This window comes from Lissotriton helveticus, chromosome 4_1 (assembly GCF_964261635.1).
Source record: "Lissotriton helveticus chromosome 4_1, aLisHel1.1, whole genome shotgun sequence".
In the NCBI taxonomy this organism is placed as follows: domain Eukaryota; kingdom Metazoa; phylum Chordata; class Amphibia; order Caudata; family Salamandridae; genus Lissotriton; species Lissotriton helveticus.
In genome coordinates, this window is record NC_136063.1 from 2,073,464,307 (window position 1) to 2,073,487,529 (window position 23,223).

A 23,223-nucleotide genomic window follows, 5' to 3' on the forward strand; every position below is an offset into this window, starting at 1 on the left:
AGTGGGACATACTCTTGCCCTGTTTGCTGTTTTCCTACAGGGAGGTACCGCAGAAGGGAGTGGGTTTCAGCCCCTTCGAGCTCTTGTACGGTCACCCTGTTAGGGGACCTCTCAGTTTAGTGAAGGATGGGTGGGAGAAGACTCCAAGGAGGCTTCCCCAGGATGTAATAAGCTACATGCTGGCCTTCCGTAGTCAAATGGCTAAGTTGTGGAAACAAGCTTCCGACAACTTAGAGGCCAGCCAGGCGGTAATGAAGGAATGGTACGACCAGAACTCTCACCCTGTGGAGCTAGAACCTGGACAGAAGGTGTGGGTCATGGAGCCCGGGGAGCTTAGTGCCCTCCAGGATCGCTGGACTGAAAAGAAGGGTAAGGCCACTTACCTAGTGGACCTTAAGACCCCCAGGCAGCCCCACAGAGTACTACACGCCAACCGCCTCAAACCCCACCATGAGAGGTCTGAGCTCACCTTACTGATGGTGACTGATGGGGCCGAGGAAGAGGAAAGTGAACCTCTCCCGGACCTCTTTGCTTCCAAAGAGAAGGATGGATCAGTGGAGGGAGTGGTCCTCTCCCCATCCTTGACTCCTGAGCAACAGAGGGACTGCCGCCAGGTCCTGGGGCAGTTCTCCTCAGTGTTCTCCCTTATCCCTGGGGTTACCCACCTGTGTACCCATGATGTGGACACAGGAGACAGCCCCCCCTGTCAAGTCCAAATCTTACAGGCTGTCAGATAAGGTGAAGGCCAGCATCCAGAGTGAGGTCACTAAGATGCTGGAGTTGGGGGTGATAGAGCCCTCCAACAGCCCTTGGTCCAGTCCGGTGGTTCTGGTACCAAAAGCTGCCCCACCGGGCACCACACCAGAACTTAGGTTCTGTGTGGATTACAGAGGACTGAACTCTGTGATCAAGACTGATGCTCATCCTATCCCTAGGGCGGATGAGGTCATTGACCAACTAGGGGCTGCCCGATACCTGAGTACCTTTGACCTCACGTCGGGGTACTGGCAGATCGCCCTAACAGATGGAGCTAAAGAGAGGTCCGCCTTTTCCACCCCAGAGGGCCACTACCAGTTCAGAGTGATGCCCTTTGGATTGAAAAATGCTCCTGCCACCTTCCAGCGGCTGGTGAATCGGGTCCTCTCCGGTTTAGAGGCCTTCTCTGCTGCCTACCTGGACGACATAGCTGTCTTCAGTAGCAGCTGGGAGGACCATCTGGGTCACCTCCAGGAAGTGCTTCAGGCTCTGCAGCAGGCAGGCCTGACTATCAAAGCTAGCAAATGCCAGATAGGGCAGGGGTCGGTAGTCTACCTAGGACACTTGGTAGGCGGGGGCCAGGTGCAGCCCCTACAGGCCAAGATAGAAACCATCCTGGCCTGGGAGCCTCCCAAAACACAGACTGAGGTCAGGGCATTCCTGGGCCTCACAGGTTACTACCGCAGATTTGTCAAGGGCTATGGCACCATTGTGGCCCCCTTGACTGAGCTAACCTCTAAGAAATACCCTAGGAAAGTGATCTGGACAGAGGCTTGCCAAAAAGCCTTTGACTCTCTAAAGCAGGCCATGTGCACCGCTCCTGTGCTCAGGGCCCCTGACTTCTCCAAAGAGTTCATTGTCCAAACGGACGCCTCAGAGCATGGCATAGGCGCGGTACTTTCGCAACTCAATGAGGAGGGAAGGGACCAACCAATAGCCTTCATCTCCCGGAGGCTGCTCCCCCGAGAACAGCGGTGGAGTGCGATAGAGAGAGAAGCCTTTGCGGTGGTCTGGGCTGTGAAGAAGCTGAGGCCATACTTGTTTGGTTCCCACTTCCTGATACAGACTGACCACCGGCCCCTCAGGTGGCTCATGCAAATGAGGGGCGAGAATCCCAAATTGTTGAGGTGGTCCATTTCTCTACAGGGGATGGACTTCAGGGTGGAACACAGACCCGGAGTAGACCACGCCAATGCTGACGGTCTCTCTCGGTTTTTCCGCCTTAGTGATGAGAACTCCCTGGAGGTCGGGTAGTTCTCCCCACTTTCAGCTGGGGGGGACACATGTTAGACCTGTCAGCCTTAGGGTGGTCTCCCCTACATTTTTGCCCTTTTTGCCTCCCATTTTTATCCTATATTTAGTTGGACTTAGGACTCTGGGCGCCTCACCACTGCTAAACAGTGCTGAGGTGCAGGTGCTCTTACCTAAAACCTTGAGAGACTGGCATATCTGCCACAAGCCACTGCTACTGCAGTAAGGCTAATCCTCCATAGGCTAACATTGGGAACCTCCCCTTATGGACTAACTTCTGACAGGGACCTGATAAGTCTATCATGTTTGGTCTTGTTGGACTCGGGGCGGGGAACCCTTTCCAATGATATATAGGGTTTGGGCATTACTACGCTAGGGATCCCACTTTTATAAAGGGGACCTTTTCCTGCCTACACTTAGATTAGGTTCTGCAGACTCCCCCCTCCCCTCTGCATACTGATAGCCTGCCTGGGTTGGGAGGTGGGAGTGGTGATTCACACCTTCTTCCCTGGGATGAGCTGTGATGGGCTGCCCACTGTAGCCTTAACGGCCTGTCTCTCGTCACTTTGACAGCTAGGTCAGGGAAGGCAGGGAACATACCAGAACTCCCTGGACTCTTCCAGAAGCCCCTGCCCCCAGACCCTTCCAGAGACTTCTACCACTTTCTAGCCCTTAGACTGAAAGATATATAAGGGAGGGTCCTGGCCTCACTTCTTTGTTACACCCTGGACTAAGAAGAATCCCTGCTGGAGTAAGGACTGCTGCGCCAGGAAGGATTGCCAGACTGAAGGAAGCTGACTGCTCCAAGGAACTGCTGCCCCATCTGCTGAGCTGTCTCACTGCCTGTTGATCCTGCCCTGCAAGAGGAGAGTGAAGAAAACACCACCAGAGTGTCTCCACCATATTTACAAGAACTGCCTCTTTGGGACTGTATCCCTTTTAACTTACAGCGAACCATCTTTCTTGGGACCCATCGTTTTAAGGACTGCTTTTTGGGGAAAACAACTCTCATAAGGACTTGTCCCTGCATCTCGGTGCCTGCAGCCAGCATCACTGGCCCTTTGACCTTTAAAGATTGCCTCTGCCGCCCAGGGGGTGAGAAATCCTTATCTCTAGCACCCCCAAAGTCACCGCCGCTGCTCGGGACCGAACTGTGCCACTTAGCGCTGTGAAGGGAATTGAAGCGCTGCGGTACTACAAATCGCCACCAGCTCCCGGGTTCCCTGGGGCACTGTGAAGCGCTGTGGAAGTGAAGCGCTGTGCTCCCCTGACATCATCGCCGCGGGCCAGAGACAAGACACTACTGGAACTACCCCCGAGGCCACTGCAAACACCCGGAACCTAGCTGGGCTGGAAAGCGCTGGGAGGAGAGAAGCGCTACATGCCAAAGTCACCGCCGGGGGCCCGAGCAAAAACACAGTGGTAATCCTTTTGAAACTCCCTCCAAAATCACCGCCGCGGCTCAGGAGCCACGGAAGCCCGGGGCGCGTCATCCCCAGCACCAGGAGAAGCCGCGCTGGGATTGGTGCGACGTCAGCCCCAGGCCGCGCGGTGATTGGCCCTGAGCCTCCGGGATTCCCTGCTCGTCATAGAAGGGCCGCGCTGGGATTGGTGGTTGCCCCGAGGGCTTCCCCAGCGCCGGCCAGAACAGGGAGAGTTGCACTGAGGACTGGAGGAGAACCGAACTGCCGCCAGCCGCCATCCAGCTCCCAGGTAAAGCCTGTGTATGTGCCGAGCCTCCCGCGCCTATCATTGTCTTGGGCGGGAGGCCTCTTGGGGAAGCTGCTCCACTGGGAAGCGGGATGCGGGGGCTGTGTAGCTTGCTAGCGGGCCGCCCAGAACTGTCCTGAAGTTAAACCTCGAATAAATAGCGCCGCAGTAGCACCAAGTGCAGGACAGCCGGAACATCTTCTTTGTGCCTCACTGAGAGGACTGGTTTGCCTTGGGAGAACTGTGCGCCGGGAAGGTCCAGAGATTGGCTTACTGGATTGTGTCGTGACTGGGAATTCCTCCACTGTGTTGATTGTATGATTTCCCCCACACAAGAGACCCTGTTAGAAGGACCTTACCAGTAGGAGCCCCTGGCACACATGAGCTTTTGGGTGCATTTTGACTAATGATTGATCTTACCTGGAGACTGCATTCATGGTTCGTGATTATTGATCTGGCCTGGGAACTGGGCACGTTTTATTTGATGATTGCTCTTGCATAATTCTTAGATAAAGATATTTATATTTTTATATATAAAACCGGTGTAGTGTCTTTTCCTTGTGTGCGTGTGTCACTGGGAACTGTGGGTGTGTTGCACAAATACTTTACACATTGCCTCTGAAGTTACGCCTTTGCTGCTCTGTGCCAAGCTACCAGGTCGGAAGCGGTGGTCCCTACTTGGACTAGGGTACACACCCCTGCCAACCAGAGACCCCGGTTCTAACAAAGGGTAATACCCAGAACCAGTCCTAGGATGTTTGTTTCCGGTCCAAGGAGGACCTGGCTTGGCAGTTCGGTCTGGACTGTTCCCATGAGGCACAGGGTCAAGACTGATTTGCATATGGCTGGGTCCAAACTGGGGTGGCATGGTGAGCAAAAGAATGATGGATTTAACCCAGATCTCTTGACTGGGGGTGAATGTATGATTTATTCAGCATTCCGTCCATCATTTGATTGTGTAGCACTTTTCGCCATAAGTGGGATCGGTATGTCCAGACGTGGGTCCCTTGCTCACTGTGCCATGTATTCAAGCCAGTCTGGCTGATAAAGGGTATTACCCAGAAACCGGTCCCAGGATGCTTGTTTCTGGTCCAGGGAGGACCTGGCTTGGCAGTTCGGTCTGGACTGTTCCCATGAGGCACAGGGTCAAGACTGATTTGCATATGGCTGGGTCTAGACTGGGGTGAGCAAAAGAACAATGGATTTAATCGAGATCTCTTGACTGGGGGTGAATGTATGATTTATTCAGCATTCCATCCATCATTTGTTTGTGTAGTCCTCACCAATCACAACACTGCCATTGCCACGTTGTGATTGGCTTAAGGGAGGTGAGGGGAGGTTAGCTGCCTTCCTCAAGGAAAGCAGCAGGAAAACGCGGGACCCGGTCAGGAGCGGAGGCGGTGCGGTATGTTTTAAAAATATTTATATCCCCCCCACTCGCGAACCCTTGTGCGACAACCCCACCAGCGAGTCATTCAGACCTTTGGACGGTTGACGCCAGATAAATCCAGAATAAACATCTATTATAAGGCTTCATGTCTGGATTGGGACTGAGTCCTGATTCCTGAGTTTGAAACAAGCTTTCGGAGAGCTCACTCCATATAACATAATTGCAGTCTTACATCACCATACTGGAAATAATGTGCCCAGAAATTATTTTTTGTATTCAGTATTGTTGGACCCGGTCCTTTGGGCAGGTTCACCCCGAGACTTTTTTGCTTTTTCCTAGCCTGTTTCTGGAACCTGGATTGGTGATTTTAGGCCTCTGCGCACTTTTTCACTGTGGTACAGTGTAAAGTGCGTGTGCTCTCTGTGTATGTGTGGTAAGTGGCCTGCCCTCCCATAGGAATGAATGGGGAATATGTATGCCCATGGTAGATTCCTGATGCGTGGGGAGTGCAGGGTCGAGTTTGATATGTGTGAACTCGTGAGAATGAATGCTGCATAATGGTATATGCGGCATGGCTGTGTCTAGTCTAGAAGCGCCACTTTTAGAAGTTGGCATATTTGTGTAGTGAGTCTGCTGGCACGTGATTGGCTGATGAGCCTGGCCCAGGAGTGCCTGGGCCTGCTGGTGGATGGACTGTCTGGTTTGAGTAGGACAGGGTCTGCAGGGCCCCGGAGGAGGGGGTCTGAGTCAGCCGTAGATGAAAGGCCCCCATCTGCTGTCATGGATGGGAGGAAAGCGCGTCTGGTGGTGCCGGGCTGTGCCTGTCGGCCCACCATGCTGGCTCTCCCTCCTGATGGCCCACTGTCACCTCTGACCTGAGGCTGACAGGAGAGGGAAACCAGATACACCCCCGCTAGCACAAAGACTTCAAAGGACTTCAAAGCCTTTTCTGTGTATAAGAAGGTGCTGTGTCCCCTTCCATGTTGTTCTTGTTCTTGCTCTTGTGGCTGACTTGAATCTACCAGGGGTGGGCGCTGCCCAGCCCCTGGATGCCTGGAGGACTTCTGGGGGACCCCTCTGCCTTGCAAGGGCTGATGGGGGACTCTGCCCAGCCCCTGGATGCCCTGATGGACTGCTGGGGAACTCTTCCTGACTGACCCCCTGCCTGCTGCATTTCTTGGAAGACTTTGCTGGTCAATAGCGCTTAGGAGCGCTTTATTTGCCTTTCCTAGCGCTTGGGAGCGCTCTGCCTATTTTCTAGTGCTTTGGAGCGCTTTATTGCCCCCAAGCGCTGGAGAGCGCTTTATTTGTATTTACAGCGCTACTTGGCCCCAAGCGCTTAATAGCGCTTTAACTTTTATTGGGTTTTGTTTTGTATCGAGGGTGCCACCCCTCGGATCGTGGTTCCCCGCCTGCCTGCCTAAGGAGAAGGGCCGCTGCGCTGCCCGCAGCGACCCGGAAGTGGTTGGCCGGCCGGCCGGCCAATCCTAGCGCGACCGGGCGGAAGTCCCGCCCTCACCCGGGGACGCGGAAGGCTGCGGCGCCGCGTGTGAGGAGAGGGGGAGAAGATGGTGGCCGTTGCGGGGCTCCCGTGACCGAGAGGGAGCCCCGAGAGAAGGGGAAAAGCCTGGCTGCCTCGTCGCCGGTCTCCCGTGTGGAGAGGGAGACCGGACTTGCTCGGAGCCGAGAGAGAGGTGCCGGCTGCCGGGAGGACGCCGCAGAGAGCGGCGCGACGATGGAGCCTCCCCGCAGCAGAGCCGGTGAGTGAAGGGCTGCGGGGGAGGAAGCTCCGTGATGTTGCTGGCGGTGCCGGTGGAGGCACAAGGTCAAGAGCGGTCCCGTGTGGCAGTGGGCCCCTCCAACGTGAAGATAGTGGTGCGGGAAGGGCGGCCCCGGTTGGCAGTGGGTCGCCCCAGCGTTGCTTAGAGCCCCGAGAGGCTCCGTAGGGGTGCAGGTCAGTGCCTGTGTAGGCACAGCGCCCGGGGGCATTTTTAGGAACTTTAAGGGCCTGAGTTGCTCAAGAGGGGCCCATGCTTGTTATGTGAGGAGCCAGTGCGCTCCATGGCCCCTGATGACTGTCAGAGCCCCGTGGCTCCCGCTTCTGGCGCATTTCATTTAACGGGGCATTCCTTTTGGTCACGAGTCCCTGCCGCAGTTTTGTCTCCAGCTGCCCAGCAATTAGTGGGCAGCTGCACCGTTTAGGCGCAAGATAGAGAGTGAGTCCCTGAGAGGGATAGAGATGGCACAGAGGTGCCCGGCCAGTCACAGCTGCGCAGCACTTAGTGCCAGCCGCAGCGTTTAGGCCCTTGTGAGTGATTCCCAGGTGCCCAGCAAGTAGTGGGCACCTGCATCGTTTAGGCCCCTGACATTGAGACTCAGGGCGTTCTAGCCCCAACATGGCCAGATGGCCTAGGGACTGCCACAGGTGGTGGCTTATGTAGGTCTTGCGCAATTGTATGGTTATTTGCACCTCTGAATGTGATTTCTTGCATCATGTTTTATTCCTGCACCTCTGAATGTTTTTAGACATCATGTGACTTTTGCGCTACTGTATTATTCTGGTACCTCTGAATGTATCTTTATTGCATCATGTGCTTTATTTTTAACACCGCTGAATGTGTAGGTTTATGCATTATGTGTTTTTCCTTGCTACTCCTCTGAATGTATATTTATGCATCATGGGTAATGTGTTCTTTCTTAGACTCCTAAATGCTGTGTGATACTTAGGTGGTTTTCCTTTCCTACTCCTCTGAATGTGTTTCATACATCATGGGTAATGTGTTCTGTCTTAGACCCCTAAATGCTGTGTGATACTTAGGGTGTTGTTCTTTTTAGTACAGGTGGTCCTAGTGAGGTCCTGGTCCCCTGCGTGACAGTCTCCTAAGGGTTTAGGGTTGCGTAGGTGGTACTTACCTGTTCCCAGTAGTTACTGGATGTGATCTATAACTGTTGCTTTGTGTTACAGTGAAGTTTGTATACTTTTATTCTAATTTTTGACAAGTATTTCTATATCTGCGAAGTGTTGATTCTGACAGTGGCCCATGTGGCCCTGTCTTGTAAATAATCCCTTGTGAATATTGCTGTGCCAGTTGGCACAATGTACATGTGTGATTTCTATCTGATATGTTTTGACAATACAAAAGTTATTTTAATATAACCTTGTGTGGAGTCTCTTTTGTGGTGTACCTAATATGTTGTTGCTGTTGTGCGCTGGCGCAAATGCTTTACACATCGCCTCCGAGTTTAGCCTAGACTGCTCGTGCCAAGCTACCTAGAGGGTGAGCAGGGGTTATCTTGGCGTGAGACTTCCTTGCCCTGACTAGAATGGTGGTTTCTGCCTGGCTTTGGCGGCAGCCTTAGCCTACCAGAAACAGCCGGTTCTAACAAGTATTTATTGACTTCTCCACAGCCTTTCCTTAGATAATAGGTCATGGCCATGGAGTAAACATAAGATGCATGGGATGTCAAATACCCTGACCCTGATTTCAGCTATTGTGAATCACAAATCTATTGCAAAGTGACAACAACCATAAAACCAGCACACAGCGAAGTTCTAAACACTCTAAAGCAAGAACCTGCAAAATTAGCATATAGTATCAAATTAATAATGAACCTGCAGAATGAGGCAGGGAAGTGTGGGTGCAAAATAGATAATTGCAAATGTATCTGGAGTCCATTTGCAAATGGCCTTAAAAACAGCTGAGTGCACTCACAAATTACTAACAAGTGGAAGCTGGGGTTGACCAAGCACATGCTGTAAAACAAGACCCAACATGCTGTGCAGACAAAATTGTGGCCAGGTGTGCCATAGCGAGAAGGACACAATTATTTTGAGCCTATCAGAGGAGGAAAAGGACAAAGGAGAGATCATTTTGGCACAGATTTACAATCTTTTTTAAAACATAGGAGGGGGTATGCCAGGCTGGTTTAATAGTCAAGTTATAGTAGACATCATAGATGATCTATAGCCTGTGTTAGGCAGGCTGACACCATGCAGCCAGCCTATGCCCATGCATTTCCAAATCCTGCATTCACTACGCCTGTTAGTATCAAAAAGGTATGGAGGCACAATAGCTGTTTCGTGTGGCACCAAATGTTATGCCCTAGCTTTGACATTCTGGATTTTGTATGGGTACTGTGTAGTCCAGAAGCCACACTCACAAAATGTTTGCAAGTTCCCCAGATGAATTGCAGGATGCAAAGGTGAAATTCTATGGAACCAATCAATTCTCACATATAGTTTATATGAATTGTACACACATCTTGATTTATCCTCCTTCAGAGAATGAGTATTTGTGGATAAACACCATACAAGTGATGTGCAATGCAGCATGTCGCATTACAACTTTGTGGCACAGTAACATATGTTCCAGCACAGTGCCCTTTATGACTGGGGAGCCACTACCACTGAAATTATCTGCTGATGCATGCCCAGCACCCATATATCTCTGTTGCGGGCAACAGTGCATAAACCATATATATCCAAGTGTGACTAATTGGGTCACTGGTTCGCTAGGGTTTGAGCCCCAGTCAAGCAGCATCCACAATTCTAGCCATGATAAGGCACAACCACCCCCAAATTAACCTCTTCTTACCACCTGGTAGCTTGGCACAGAGCAATCAGGCTTAACTTTGAGGCAATGTGTAAAGTATTTGTGCAATACTTCAAACAGTAAAACAGTAAAAACACCACACAAGAAGAATCCCACACCATGTTAGAAAAATAGATCTTAATTTAATGAATACAACAAGACTAAAAAAGGCTAAAATCCAATCAGTAAAACCAAAGTTATGAATTTTTAAAGAATAAACTGTAAAATAGCACCTGAAAGCATAAAGGGCCAGCCGTGGCTATCTGCTCACACTGACCCATGTCAAAGTCATAAGTTCGGGCCAACCACGTAGGAGCGCAGGTCGAATACAGTCCCAGATTAGTCCCGCTGAAGTTATAGTCTCAAGTTTTGTGCCAAGAGTCCCATTTGCATTGGAGAGGGTTGTGAGGAGCAAAGAGAGTGTTGTGGGCGGCAGTTGGCAAGGTGCAAAGAGCAGACCAGATGTCAAGGACAAACAGGCTGGAGCTTTGTTTTGGCAGTTCTCTGTGAGCTGTTGATGCTGCTGTGCGAAGAGACAGGTTGGCGGCGGTTCACGCTCATTTTCTGAGCGAGCATCATGGTTTCGGTGTGAACTGGCCCATTTACTGTTGTGAAGAGCCCAAAAGCTTGAATTGAAGAACTTGAGACACACACCAAGGGTTCAGACCTGAGAGGCATCACTTGGGAGTCAGGAACTAGCTGTAGAGAGGACTAGCAGCTGTTGGGGAGCCTTTTATCTCCCTGAGGCTCAGATCAGGAGGCCAGCAGATTTGCCCTCTGAGTCACTCTCGGGTCATGGGTTTGAGGTGTAGTTGCAGGTCCAGTTCTTCTTCCCCAGGCAAGAGGGAAGCAGGGCAGTAAAGCAGGGCAGCAGTTCCTTCAGAGTAGCAGTCTAGAAGAGTGTCAGTCCTTGTAACAATACGGCAGTCCTTCTTCCTAGCAGGGTATCCACAGGTCCAGAAGTGTAATGAAGTTGTGGTGTCTGAGGTCCCTCTTTTATACACAGTTGTGCCTTTGAAGTGGGGTAAAGCTTATAAAGGCATACATTTGAAGTGCACAGATGCCCTGCCTTCCTGTCCCTGGCTTTTGTCTAACTATGTAGCCATTTGTGTGGAGACTGGACACAGACTCATCAAGTGTGAATAAGGCTGGGCCCTGCTCCTCCTTCCCATTCTGTCCGTGATGGTCCATCCAGTCCCACCTACGCTCCATTGGGTGTGGCTGGCTAGAAGGAATACAGAAAGTCCAACTGCCAACTACACAGCATATAACCCAGTGACAGACTGCAGACACCAAATGGCTAAGGCAAGAAAATGCCAACTTTCTAAAAGTGGCAATTTCAAAATTGTAATTTAAAATGCGACTTCGCCGTAAGTTAGGATTTTAAATTAGGATTCCAGAGACACCAAAATTAACTGGTTATCCTTTTCCATTTGGAAATTACTCTTGTTAAATCTAATAAGGTAAACACAAGGAGATGATGGACGGAGCGCTGAAACTTTTCCCACACTCACGCCCAGTCATAAATCTGGGTTGAATCCATCATCATTCTTTAGCTCACTTCACCACCTCAGTTCAGACCCAGCTATATGCAAATCAGTTTTGACACTGTGCCTCATGGGAACAGTTCAGCCCGAACTGCCAAGCCAGGTCTTACCTGAACCGGAAACAAGCATCCTGGGACCGGTTTCTGTGTAACACCATTCATCAGCCAGACTAGCTTGAATCCAGTGGCAAAGTGAGCAAGGGACCCACGACTGGGCATACCCTGCCAACTTAGGCCGAACAAAGCAAACACAAGGAGATGATGGACGGTGTGCTGAAACTTTTCAGACACTAACGTCCAGTCACAGATCTGGGTTGAATCCATCATCATTCTTTAGCTCCCTTCACCCCCTCAGTTCGTGTAATAAGGTAACACCAATGTTATCCTATTGGAGAGATAGACATTGCAGTAGAGAAAAACAAATTGAAAAGTTTTTCACTAACAGAAAATATTGAACTTTTTAGATACACTGCGCCCTGCCCTTGGGCCATCCTGGGCCTACCCTATGAGTGACTTGTATTAAAAAGGAAGGTTTGAGTTTGGCAAAAGGTTTATTTTACCAGATGGAACTGCGTGGACAGGTTCTGCAATGGCATAACGTGTATTTGTAAAGCGCACATTCACCCAGAAGGGTCTATTTGTGCTGAATAACAGATGTTTATTGTTACCTAATTCAATGGTGCTAAATATATCGACCTCAGAAGGATGAAAGGTCAAGTGGACCTGCCAATATTGGAACCTGTCACCATGAGGTCAAACATAGTCCTCTACGGTGGATGCATTGTTCTACTAAGCCACCAGACCCAGCTGGCCTGAGACAGGTTTAAAGGGCTACCAATTTGGTGGGTGGCAAATCAGTGCTGTAGGTCACTAGTAGCATTTACTTGTCAGACCCTGGACACTTGTAGAGCACCTCACTAGGGACTTATAAGTAAATTTAATATGCCAATTGGGTACTATAAGCCAACATAATCATGTTTTAAGCAGAGAGCACAGACACTTTAGCACTGGTTGGCAGTGGTTAAGGGCACAGAGTCCTAAGGCCAACAAAAAGACAAATTCATTAAAAATAGGAGGAGTGAAGGCAAAATAATAGGGAGTGACCGTGCCGAAAGGGCCAGCTCCAACACCAAGGGTCATAACATGTCAACTCCCTAGACCTTCGGTCCAGCCCAGCACTCTCCCCAGCTGCTCCGCCTCACCGCTGCAGTCTCGAGTCCTCCTCTGTCAGGGTTTGCGCCAGCAGCACTCCTAACACCTTGGTGACTCGTGTTTTGTTCTGGTATTCGGCATCCGTCGGTCTCACTAAGGATTATTGTTTATTTAGTTGTTTCATTGCCTAAGTTTCTTAATTCTGCTGATCTACTGATTCTTCTCTGCCTGAGTTGCCATTCCATTTTTACCGCCACTGCTGCCCCTGTGGCACCTCCCACCCCGACTCAGTCCCCGCTCCCTCCTCCCCACCGCCGGTCCCATCCCCTCCACTACTTAATGGCAACTGCTGCAGGGAGCGCGTGGTGATCCCTAGACCTTTGTTCCAGGCCAGCACTCTCCCCAGCAGCTCCACCTCACCTCCGCAGCCTCGAGTCCCCCTCTGTCAGGGTTCGCGCCAGTAGCCCTCCTAACATCTTGGTGACTCGTGTTTTGTTCTGGTATTCGGCACCCGCCGGTCTCACTAAGGAATATTGTTTATTTAGTTGTTTTATTGCCTACGTTTCTTAGTTCTGCTGATCTACTTATTCTTCTCTGCCTTAGTTGCCATTCCATTTTTACCGCTGCTGCCCCTGCGGCCCCTCCCACCCCGACTCAGTCCCCGCTCCCACCTCCCCACTGCCGGTCCCGCCCCCACCCCTACTTGCCGATCCCAAAGTGGACGCGTGCAGCGGGCTTGTCGCTGGCGCGCCTAAGTCACGCCTAAGGCATTTCCGTTTGCGCCCGTCCGTGACCCAACTGCGGCCAGTGCCAGAAACCCTAGTTCTTCTAGGCCCCACCACTATGACTCAACCACCCTCTGTGCACTCAATCCTGGAAGACACACCGACTGCGTAAGATCCTCGCCGAACACCACCCAGGGACAGTTCTCATGCAGACCAGCCGCAGATCCTTCACCATCGATAAAGCCCCCACTACCGCCGATGACCCACCTGAGGCGCGCACCACCAAAACCCTCACATGGATCCTCCTCAACGTGCACTCCCTGCACTGACGCGCCGTAAAAAACTGGGACCTGATCGACACCCACTCGCCGGACGTCACCTTCCTCACAGAAACCTGGACCAATGTCACCTCCGGCCCCGACATCGCCACAGCCATCCCTAACGGCTACAAGATCCAGAGAAAGGACCACCCCATCACTCAGGAAGATGACTCACCATCACACACAAGACACCCCTCCGACTCTACACTTCCAGCATGAGTGACATCCACTCCAACACAGACCACCTCCACTTCCAGATCCAGGCCAGCCCCACTCTCATCTACACACTGCCAGGAACTCGCACCCAGCCTGCAACCACCATCGTGGGCTCACTGCACCCCATGCAATCACCTCCATGGACTGCATCCTACTCGAGGACCTGAACTTCCACCTCGACAACTGCAACGACCCCGACTCCACCACTCTCCTCGACAACCTCGTCAACCTGGGACTGAAGCTGCTCATAAACACGCCCACCCATAGAGCGGGTCACACCCTCTACCCCATCTTCACAGGCGGAACAAACATCCGCTTTAGCCACACCACCCAGCCCCTCTGAACGGACCACCACTGAGTCCATTTCACCTTCAACACCACCACTGCACCCAAGCCAGCCCTGCACCCACCTCAACGAAACTGGAGCAAGGTCACAGAGGAACACTTCAACACCACCCTCCGCTGAAACCCACCCAATACCACGACCGACACCACCCTGCTAAACAAAGCCCGCTGAAGGCCGCCTGGTTCACCGCAGAACTTCAAGAAGCTAGGCGCTCCTGCAGACGCCTCGAGAAAACCTTGCGTAACCAGAAAACCACAGAAGCTAGGAACGACCACAAGAGCGACCTGACGGAATACCACCAGCACATAAGAGACACCATGTAGGAAGGTGGATATCTGACTATGGTTACCCCCAAACTTTTTGCCTAGTGTTTAGCTGGTTTTTGACTTAGTTGGCCTGGGATCCTGCTATCCAGAGCCCCAGACTAATTGCTCTCTCCTTAAAATGGACTCCATGTACCTTAGGTACATACACAATTGGATACTGGACCACCTTATAGGCCCCTGTACAGTGTACCATAGGTACCCAGGGCATAGGTGTTTCCAAGGCCTACCAGGGGCTGAAGCATGTTTTATGCCACCCCTGGCCTGGCTTCCATATTTGACACAACTGGTTGATCACTCAGCTGGGGTAAGTTGGTGTAATCACCTCTTACTTAGATATAGTATATCTATATCTATCTTATATGGACACATGTTAACCTATAAGTCACTCCTATGGCAGGCCTTAACAATCCTGGAGGCAGAGTGCTTGGTTTCATGTGAGATGGTGGTCTGGCATGAGCTGAGCCTGTCTGCAGCTTTCGGACCAACGTCCTTTAGCTGTTTCCAGATATTGCCATACCATATACTCTTAAGTGCATTACGAACATCGCGATTGAATGCTATCTTTGGTTTGTCATGGAGTCATTGGAGTTTTGGGGCCCTGGGGAAGTCTTCTCTTTGGATTTATCCCCACCTTTCTCTTGAGGCTTGGTAGTTTCTTTCTTTTGGTCACCACCCTGGTTCTTAGGCCTGATCCTGGTTCTGACCCATTTGTCTGCCCCCTTACCCAATTCTTATGGAGAGGTCAGATCAGAGTCCACCAGGTGCTGGTAGAAGCTGGTTTTGACAATTATTTAAGATTTGCTCTCTCATCATCAAATTATACAATCCTGTATAGTCTGTAACCTTACTTCCCAGCAACCAGCCCTCCAGAGCCTTAGTGGCATATTCAACAAATTCAGACCAGTCCTGAGTCTGTGTCTTCTGGGTCTCTCTGAACATCAACCTGTACTGTTCAGTGATTAAGCCTAACCCATCAACCAGAGCATTCTTCAGGACCAGGTCGTTTCTAGAATCCTCATCACTAACTGTGAGGAGTCTGTCTCTGCCTCTACCTTCAAATGAGAGCCACAAGATTGCTGCCCACTGCTCATGAGGGATCTGCTGTACTCTGCAGGCCCTCTCAAGTGCAGGTATCCATTTGTGGATGTCATCCCCAGCTTTGTAGGGGGGCACAATCTTACTCATGTTTCTATTGTCATAGGACCTGTCTTTATTCTTAGGGATAGTGCTGCCACAGTGGATCCTAATCCACTCTCTCTAGGCTGTCTTGCTATAGCAAGCTTCTCTTGGATCAGGGATACTTCTAGCTCTCTCTTCTGGATCCTAAGCTCAGCCTCTCTCATGTTGGCCTCATGTTCCTTCCTCTGAGGGGTTGTCATTCTCCTTCTGGAGTGACCATGAGAACCTCTAGAAGCATGGGAAGTGTTAGATTCACCTGAGTGATTCCTTCTCCTCCTAGGCTCCTGGTTAAGTCCACTTGGGGGTCTGAGTGGGTTTAACCCTGACTCAGTCCCAAATTGGCCTAAGTTATCCTGGCTAAGTCTTCTGACTGGCACCTGACTAAGTCTCTCATCATCAGAATCACTTTCTTCTTCCTCCTCCTCCTCCTCATCCTCAGGCTGAGTATCCCCAGTGGTCTGGTCTTCCTCATCTATCTGGACAATAGGGATAGGGGCATCAGTGTTATCATCTTCAGAGGGAGATCCTCCTTCTCTAGTCCCTTTGGGGTCAGTATTGGAGGTCTTTAGAGCTTCAGACTGGTCTAAAAGCTCTCTGAGGTGTGCTGTGGTAGGGTTCTGACCCGTCTTGAGACCTCTTAAGGTACACAGCTGCCTCATCTCTTTAAAGTTTAACATAGCAAATTTGGATGGTGCCCTTGGACGGTCACTCTCAACAGGGATAGGTCCAGTGGACCCCTCTGCTCCAGACATTGCTCTAGTGTGGGTGGATGTGTTGCAATCTACCTACACTGGTGTTTAGCTACTAAACCTATCTAATAGTTGTAGTCAGGTTGTGCTAATCCCTTTGCTCTACAACAACTAAGTTCAGTAGAACTTAAGTATACTAGTCTTGTTTTATATGTACCTAACAGGTACCTGTATGATCTTTCAAATGATATTTTCAAAGATTGCAATGGTAAAACAACAGCAAGCTCAAATCCCAACCGCTGCTCACCAATGTGAGAAGTTGGCCTGGTATATGATGCTCACTAGTTCTAGTGATCACCTTGTACCATGCCAAGCAACCCTTATGATGATTGGTTGTAAGTCAACCTTATAGACCAGCTATCCTAGTGGTAGCATGGACAAAGCAGTCTTAGGCTAAACTCTGTAAAGGCATGTGAAGCAAGCTGTTTTACCACATACACTCTCCTTGAATACCAAATGAAAGGACACCACACAGATATATATTGAAAATATATATATATTTATTTACTACAAGTACCCCCTATACTCTTTATGAGCACAGAAGCAAATGCGTTAAAACAAAACAGGGTTTCAATACACAAAAGTTGCACAATATGGATAGGTCCTGGTGGCCCTTAAAACCATATACTAAAATAGTGGTATAAGAACCACGTATCTTAAACGAAGAAGGCCTAGGGCCTTGGGAATCGCTGGGACTACGAGGAGCTAACAATAGTTAGTGACCAGGAGGCCCACGGGATGCGTGTGCAGTGCTTGAAGTTACACGCGGGCGCCCATAGACTTTTAATGGGTGCGTAAAAAGTACAAAGTTACTGCAAAGGGAACCTTCCGGATGGACCAGAACCTAACAACTTAAAACCTAGACACTAGAGAGGTTTCTCTCAACAGGAGCACTGGAGTGCCAGCGTTACCTCACCCACAGGAAGCGGGTGCATAGGGTTCAAAGTGCGTCGGGTCTCGTCGTGTGGTTCAATGGAGCCTGAAGATGAAGATGCTGCAGGCGGCCAGTCGAGAAGAGTTCCGGTGGATCCAAGGATGGATCTGAAGATGTGAAGACCTGAAAGCAGAGGGGACAATGTTCAAAGTCACTGGCCAGTGACTACCGTGGAACCAGGAGGGAACCAGGCCATGTCGGGTGCCAACAGGTGAAGAAAGGAAGCTTGTCTCTGCAGCCACGTGGACACGAAGAGGTCAGCGACGTCCAGGAGTCGATCACGAGCTGTCCCACGCAGGCTCTCGCTGATGGCAGTGTCGGCAACTTGATTGAAGCAAACAGGCCTTGGCAAAGGCAAGCCATGCAGGAATTGAAGAAAGCTTGTTACTCTGACCAACAAGGTCAGAGGGGCTGCCCCTCTTTACAGGAGCGAGGGCCAGTCTGGAGCAACCAGACCAGTGGTGTTGATTGTAGATTTCGTCACCAAGATGTCCACTAGCCAACGGGCCAGTAACCGGGATGACGCATCGAGTGGCAAAATGCAAAAGGGCCCCACACAGATCGTGGAGATGCTGGGGGGCTGATCTTCGGTGCAGATGCTGCTCATGGTGGTGCTTCCCAAACCCCAAAGCACAGCGTGGAGGATACCTCGGGTGCTGCGCAGTCAGCTTCTGGGGGGTCTTTCAAGATGGCCTGTCCCACGTCTCTTGATGCCTCCACGGGTCTCTTCTTTTCAGGGACTGGGGATCGGGCTGGGAAATGTCTGGGAATCCAGGTCTTGTCGGGCTCTGGGCTCCGGCTCCGGCGGGAGGCGGCAGCAAAGCAGACGTCGAGTTGCTGGATGGTGCCTGTGTTCACAGGGTGGTCACTCCTTGGCCACAAGGGAGATGCTCTTCAGTCTTCTGTGCAGCAGAATGTCGAAGTCCAGTTTTCTTCTTAGTTGCAAGTCGAGTTCAGGATGATCTGAAGTCTTAGGACACAGCTCCTACTCTTAAACCAAATCTAGGGGCCGGATTACCTGCTAGGTCCCTCCTCTGGGTGGGACCAGGAAGGGGGGCGGTTACACCCCTTTTCCTTTGTCCAGTTTCGCGCCAGGACTGGGGCTGGAGAGCCCCAGGACCGGTTTGAACTGGCATATGCACAGTGACACCTTGTGTGCCCCAGGCATGTCTCATTCTTTTCAGCCCTCCCAAACCCACTACACAAAATCCTGTCTGGGTGGTGCAAGCACCTCCCCTGACAGGAAACCCTTTGTCCAAGCCTCCCAAGCTGGAAGGACTCCCAGCAGCAGGAGGTTAGACTTGTGTCTGTGGTGGGAGCATCCATTTTGTGATGCTGAGGCTCATGTTTAACTTTACCCGGGTTTCAGGTTAGGTACATGTCGTGTCCCTCTAGAAGGGTGGAATGCTACCCCCGTCGCCATAATTGGCGAGGGGGTAGTATTTCAATTCGTATGTCACCTTACTCGACATGTTTTGACCAACCCCAGACAGGATTTTGTGTAGTGGGTTTGGGAGGGCTGAAAAGAATGAGACATGCCTGGGGCACACAAGGTGTCACTGTGTATATGCCGGTTCAAACCGGTCCTGGTGCTCTCCAGCCCCAGTCCTGGTGCGAAACTGGACAAAGGAAAGGGGTGTAACCACCCCCTTCCTGGTCCCACCCAGAGGAGGGACCTAGCAGGTAATCCGGCCCCTAGATTTGGTTTAAGAGTAGGAGCTGTGTCCTAAGACTTCAGATCATCCTGAACTCGACTTGCAACTAAGAAGAAAACTGGACTTCGACATTCTGCTGCACAGAAGACTGAAGAGCATCTCCCTTGTGGCCAAGGAGTGACCACCCTGTGAACACAGGCACCATCCAGCAACTCGACGTCTGCTTTGCCGCCGCCTCCCACCGGAGCCCGAGCCCAGAGCCCGACAAGACCTGGATTCCCAGACATCTCCCAGCCCGATCCACTGTCCCTGAAAAGAAGAGACCCGTGGAGGCATCGAGAGACGTGGGACAGGCCATCTTGAAAGATCCCGAGAAGCTGACTGCGCAGCACCCGAGGTATCCTCCATGCTGTGCTTTGGGGTTTGAGAAGCCCCACCACCGAGCAGCATCTGCACCAAAGATCAGCCCCCCAGCATCTCCACGATCTGCGTGGGGCCCTTTTGCATTTTGCCACTCGATGCGTCATCCCGGTTACTGGCCCGTTGGCTAGTGGCCATCTTGGTGACGAAATCTACAATCAACACTGCTGGTCTGGCTGCTCCAGACTGGCCCTCGCTCCTGTAAAAAGGGGCAGCCCCTCTGACCTTGCTGGTCAGAGTAACAAGCTTTCTTTAATTCCTGCGTGGCTTGCTTTTGCCAAGGCCTGTTTGCTTCAATCAAGTTGCCGACACTGCCATCAGCGAGAGCCTGCGTGGGACAGCTCGTGATCGACTCCTGGACATCGCAGACCTCTTCGTGTCCACGTGGCTGCAGAGACAAGCTTCCTTTCTTCACCTGTTGGCACCCGACCGCCTGGTTCCCTCCTGGTTCCACGGTAGTCACTGGCTAGTGACTTTGAACATTGTCCCCTCTGCTTTCAGGTCTTCACATCTTCAGATCCATCCTTGGATCTACCGGAACTCTTCTCGACTGGCCGCCTGCAGCATCTTCATCTTCAGGCTCCATTGAACCACACGACGAGACCCGACGCACTTTGAACCCTATGCACCCGCTTCCTGTGGGTGAGGTAACGCTGGCACCTCGGTGCTCCTGTTGAGAGAAACCTCTCTAGTGTCTAGGTTTTAAGTTGTTAGGTTCTGGTCTATCCGGAAGGTTCCCTTTGCAGTAACTTTGTACTTTTTACGCACCCATTGAAAGTCTATGGGCGCCCGCGTGTAACTTCAAGCACTGCACACGCATCCCGTGGGCCTCCTGGTCACTAACTATTGTTAGCTCCTCGTAGTCCCAGCGATTCCCATTCCCTAGGCCTTCTTCCTTATAGATACGTGGTTCTTATACCACTATTTTAGTATATGGTTTTAGGGGCCACCAGGGCCTATCCATATTGTGCAACTTTTGTGTATTTAAACCCTGTTTTGTTTTAACGCATTTGCTTCTGTGCTCATAAAGAGTATAGGGGGTACTTGTAGTAAATAAATATATATATATTTTCAATATATATCTGTGTGGTGTCCTTTCATTTGGTGTTCAAGGAGAGTGTATATGGTAAAACAGCTTGCTTCACATGCCTTTACAGAGTTTAGCCTAAGACTGCTTTGCCCATGCTACCACTAGGATAGCTGGTCTATAAGGTTGACTTACAACCAATCATCATAAGGGTTGCTTGGCATGGTATAAGGTGGTCACTAGAACTAGTGAGCATCATATACCAGGCCAATTTCTCACACACCAAACGGACCTTCATAAGAGACAAAGTCCTGACCGACGTGACCAACACCAAGGAACTGTTCAACTTCATACAGCAGTTCACAAAACCCACCTGCAAAGCCACAGATGTCACAGCTTCCCAGGAACTCTGCAACAAGCTCAGCTCCTTCTTCTACCTGAAAATCAAGTTCCTCTACGACAACTTCAGCGAACCAGTGCCGGGCACCACCCCGCTACCCACCACCACCGCCGCCGACAAGCCGACCATCACTTCCTGGGAACCCACAACCGTCGAACTCATCACCACGACCACGAAAAAAACAAACTCAGGAGCCCCTACAGACCCCCGCCTACCGCACATCTTCCACAGGGCCGCCACCGCCGCCATCTCACCCAAACTAGGACGGACCATCAACGCCTCCCTCAGATCTGGCATCTACCCAGATGACTGAAAACGGGTGGAGGTGAAACCCCTCCTCAATAAATCAATGGCCGACTCAACAGACCTCAAAAACTACCGGCCCATCTCTCCCCTCCCCATCACGGCCAAAGTCACAGAGAGACTCGTAAACACCCAGATAACTGCCTTCATCAAAGAGAACTCCATCCTAGACTCCTCCCAGTCTGGATTCCACAGCTCAAACAACACCGAGTACGCCCTCCTTGCCGTAACAGACGACATCCACATGCTACTAGACCAGGGACACACTGCAGCCCTCATCCTTCTAGACCTCTCCGCAGCCTTCGACATCGTCTCACATCGCACACTCGCAGCCAGACTACACAACGCAGGGGTACAAAGAACCTCCCTTGACTGGATCTGATCCTTCATCTCCGGCAGAACCCAGAGGATTCGACTCCCTCCCTTCCTCTCCGAACCCACGGAAATCAACTGTGGAGTACCTTAGGGATCATCACTAAACCCCTCGCTCTTCAACATCTATATGGCCCCCCTCGCCGCCATTGTCGAACAGCACGGGCTCAGCATCATATCCTATGCCGACAACACCCAGCTCATCCTCTCACTCATGAAGAATCCCGAAGACACCAGACTCTGCTTCCAGGAAGGAATGGAGAATGTAGAGGCCTGGATGAAAGATAGCTGCTTGAATCTCAACTCAGACAAGATGAAGGTCCTCATCCTCGGGCCCTGCATCTCCGCCTGGAACAACACCTGGTGGCCCACCGCCCTCGGGAGCCTACCTACCCCTACAGACCACGCGTGGAACCTCGGCATCATCCTGGACTCCTACCTCTCCATGAACTGCCAGATCAACGCCCTCGCTTCCACCTGCTTCAATTGCCTTTGCGTCTTCTGTAAGACCTTCAAATGGATCCCCCCCGACTGCAGAAGGACCTTCACCCACACACTCATAACCAGCCGACTGGACTACAGCAACACCCTCTATGCCTGAATAAACAGAACTCTTCTACACAAGCTCCAAACCATCCAGAATGCCGCAGCCAGACTCGTCCTAGGGACACCGCGCCACAAGCACATGACCCAACACCTACGAGGCCTCCACTGGCTCCCCGTCGAGAAGAGGATCACCTTCAAACTCCTCACCCACGCTTACAAATCCCTCAACAACATCAAACCCAAATACCTCAACAAGAGAGTATCCTTCCACGTACCCATGAGGAACCTCTGCTCCGCCGACCTCGCCCTGGCAGAGGTCCCCCGCATCCGCAGAAACAGAACCGGCGGGAATGCTTTCTCCTATGTCACAGCCAAGACCTGGAACAAGCTCCCTGTTAACATCAGACGCTCCCTGACCCTGCACACGTTCAGCAAGGACCCTTAAGACCTGGCTCTTCGACTGATACGGCGCCGCTCCAGCCCCCCAGCCCCTTGAGACCCTCATCGGGTGAGTAGCGCACTTTACAAACCTCTGATTGATTGATTGATTGCTTGATTGACCTCAAACCATGGACACAGAGGGAATGGAGGTGCAAACATGTGCAAGTACAGATCAGACCAGTGACTGAACATGCATTTAGCATACTGAAAGGCATATTCTGCTGTCTACATAAATTATGGTAGTGCACTGGAATACACTCCATAGGCCTACTGCAAAATTATTGCCACATGCATGGTGGTGCACAACGTTGCCAGGAGGAGGTTGTTGCCACTTGAACTTGAGTATAATAACTGAGCTGATAAGTCCCCTCTCCCAGTAACAAGCAAGGGCTGCAGTGGGCATGGCATGCAGGTAATATATGACTAACATCTGAATCTGACTTAGATTACCAAAAGGATTAAAATGTACAAATAATGCACATTACACAGTATCATTTTCATAATATGTTTTTCTGTTTATTCACAGGTTGGCTAAGAAATAAGTAAATAATGGTAAGTCCTGATGACCAATCCTGAGAGTACACAACTATGAGGTACAATTTTTACATATGCATGGACAATTTTAACATATGACTACAATTCACAATCCCGATCTCCTCCGCCACCTTCCCACATTGTGCTCCCAGATTTTACACCTTTTCCTGAGCATTGCACAACTACACCAAAGTTTCAGGTGTGATGCACATTATTCCTCTCCACCACAGAAGTATTGCTGGGACTTGAGGCTCCCCTCTCAAAGCACCAGGCACTGTTGCATTATTAGTTGCTTTTGCCATATATAACTCAGTACACCTTGACTATGCACTG

General features: G+C 51.0%; 1 protein-coding gene across 2 annotated transcripts in view; it reads left to right on the top strand.

The window, feature by feature from the left end:
- LOC144829528 (SH2 domain-containing protein 1A-like) overlaps window positions 1–23,223 on the top strand; it is a 600,010-nt gene that overhangs the window by 430,621 nt on the left and 146,166 nt on the right. The window contains exon 4 of one of the 2 annotated variants that reach the window (XM_078688754.1): window positions 22,883–22,908. The exons of the other annotated variant lie outside the window; for it this stretch is intronic. Coding sequence (XP_078544880.1) covers window positions 22,883–22,891 — 9 coding nt within the window. The 3' untranslated portion in view covers window positions 22,892–22,908. The remainder of the gene's footprint in view (window positions 1–22,882; window positions 22,909–23,223) is intronic. 2 annotated transcript variants of the gene reach the window in all.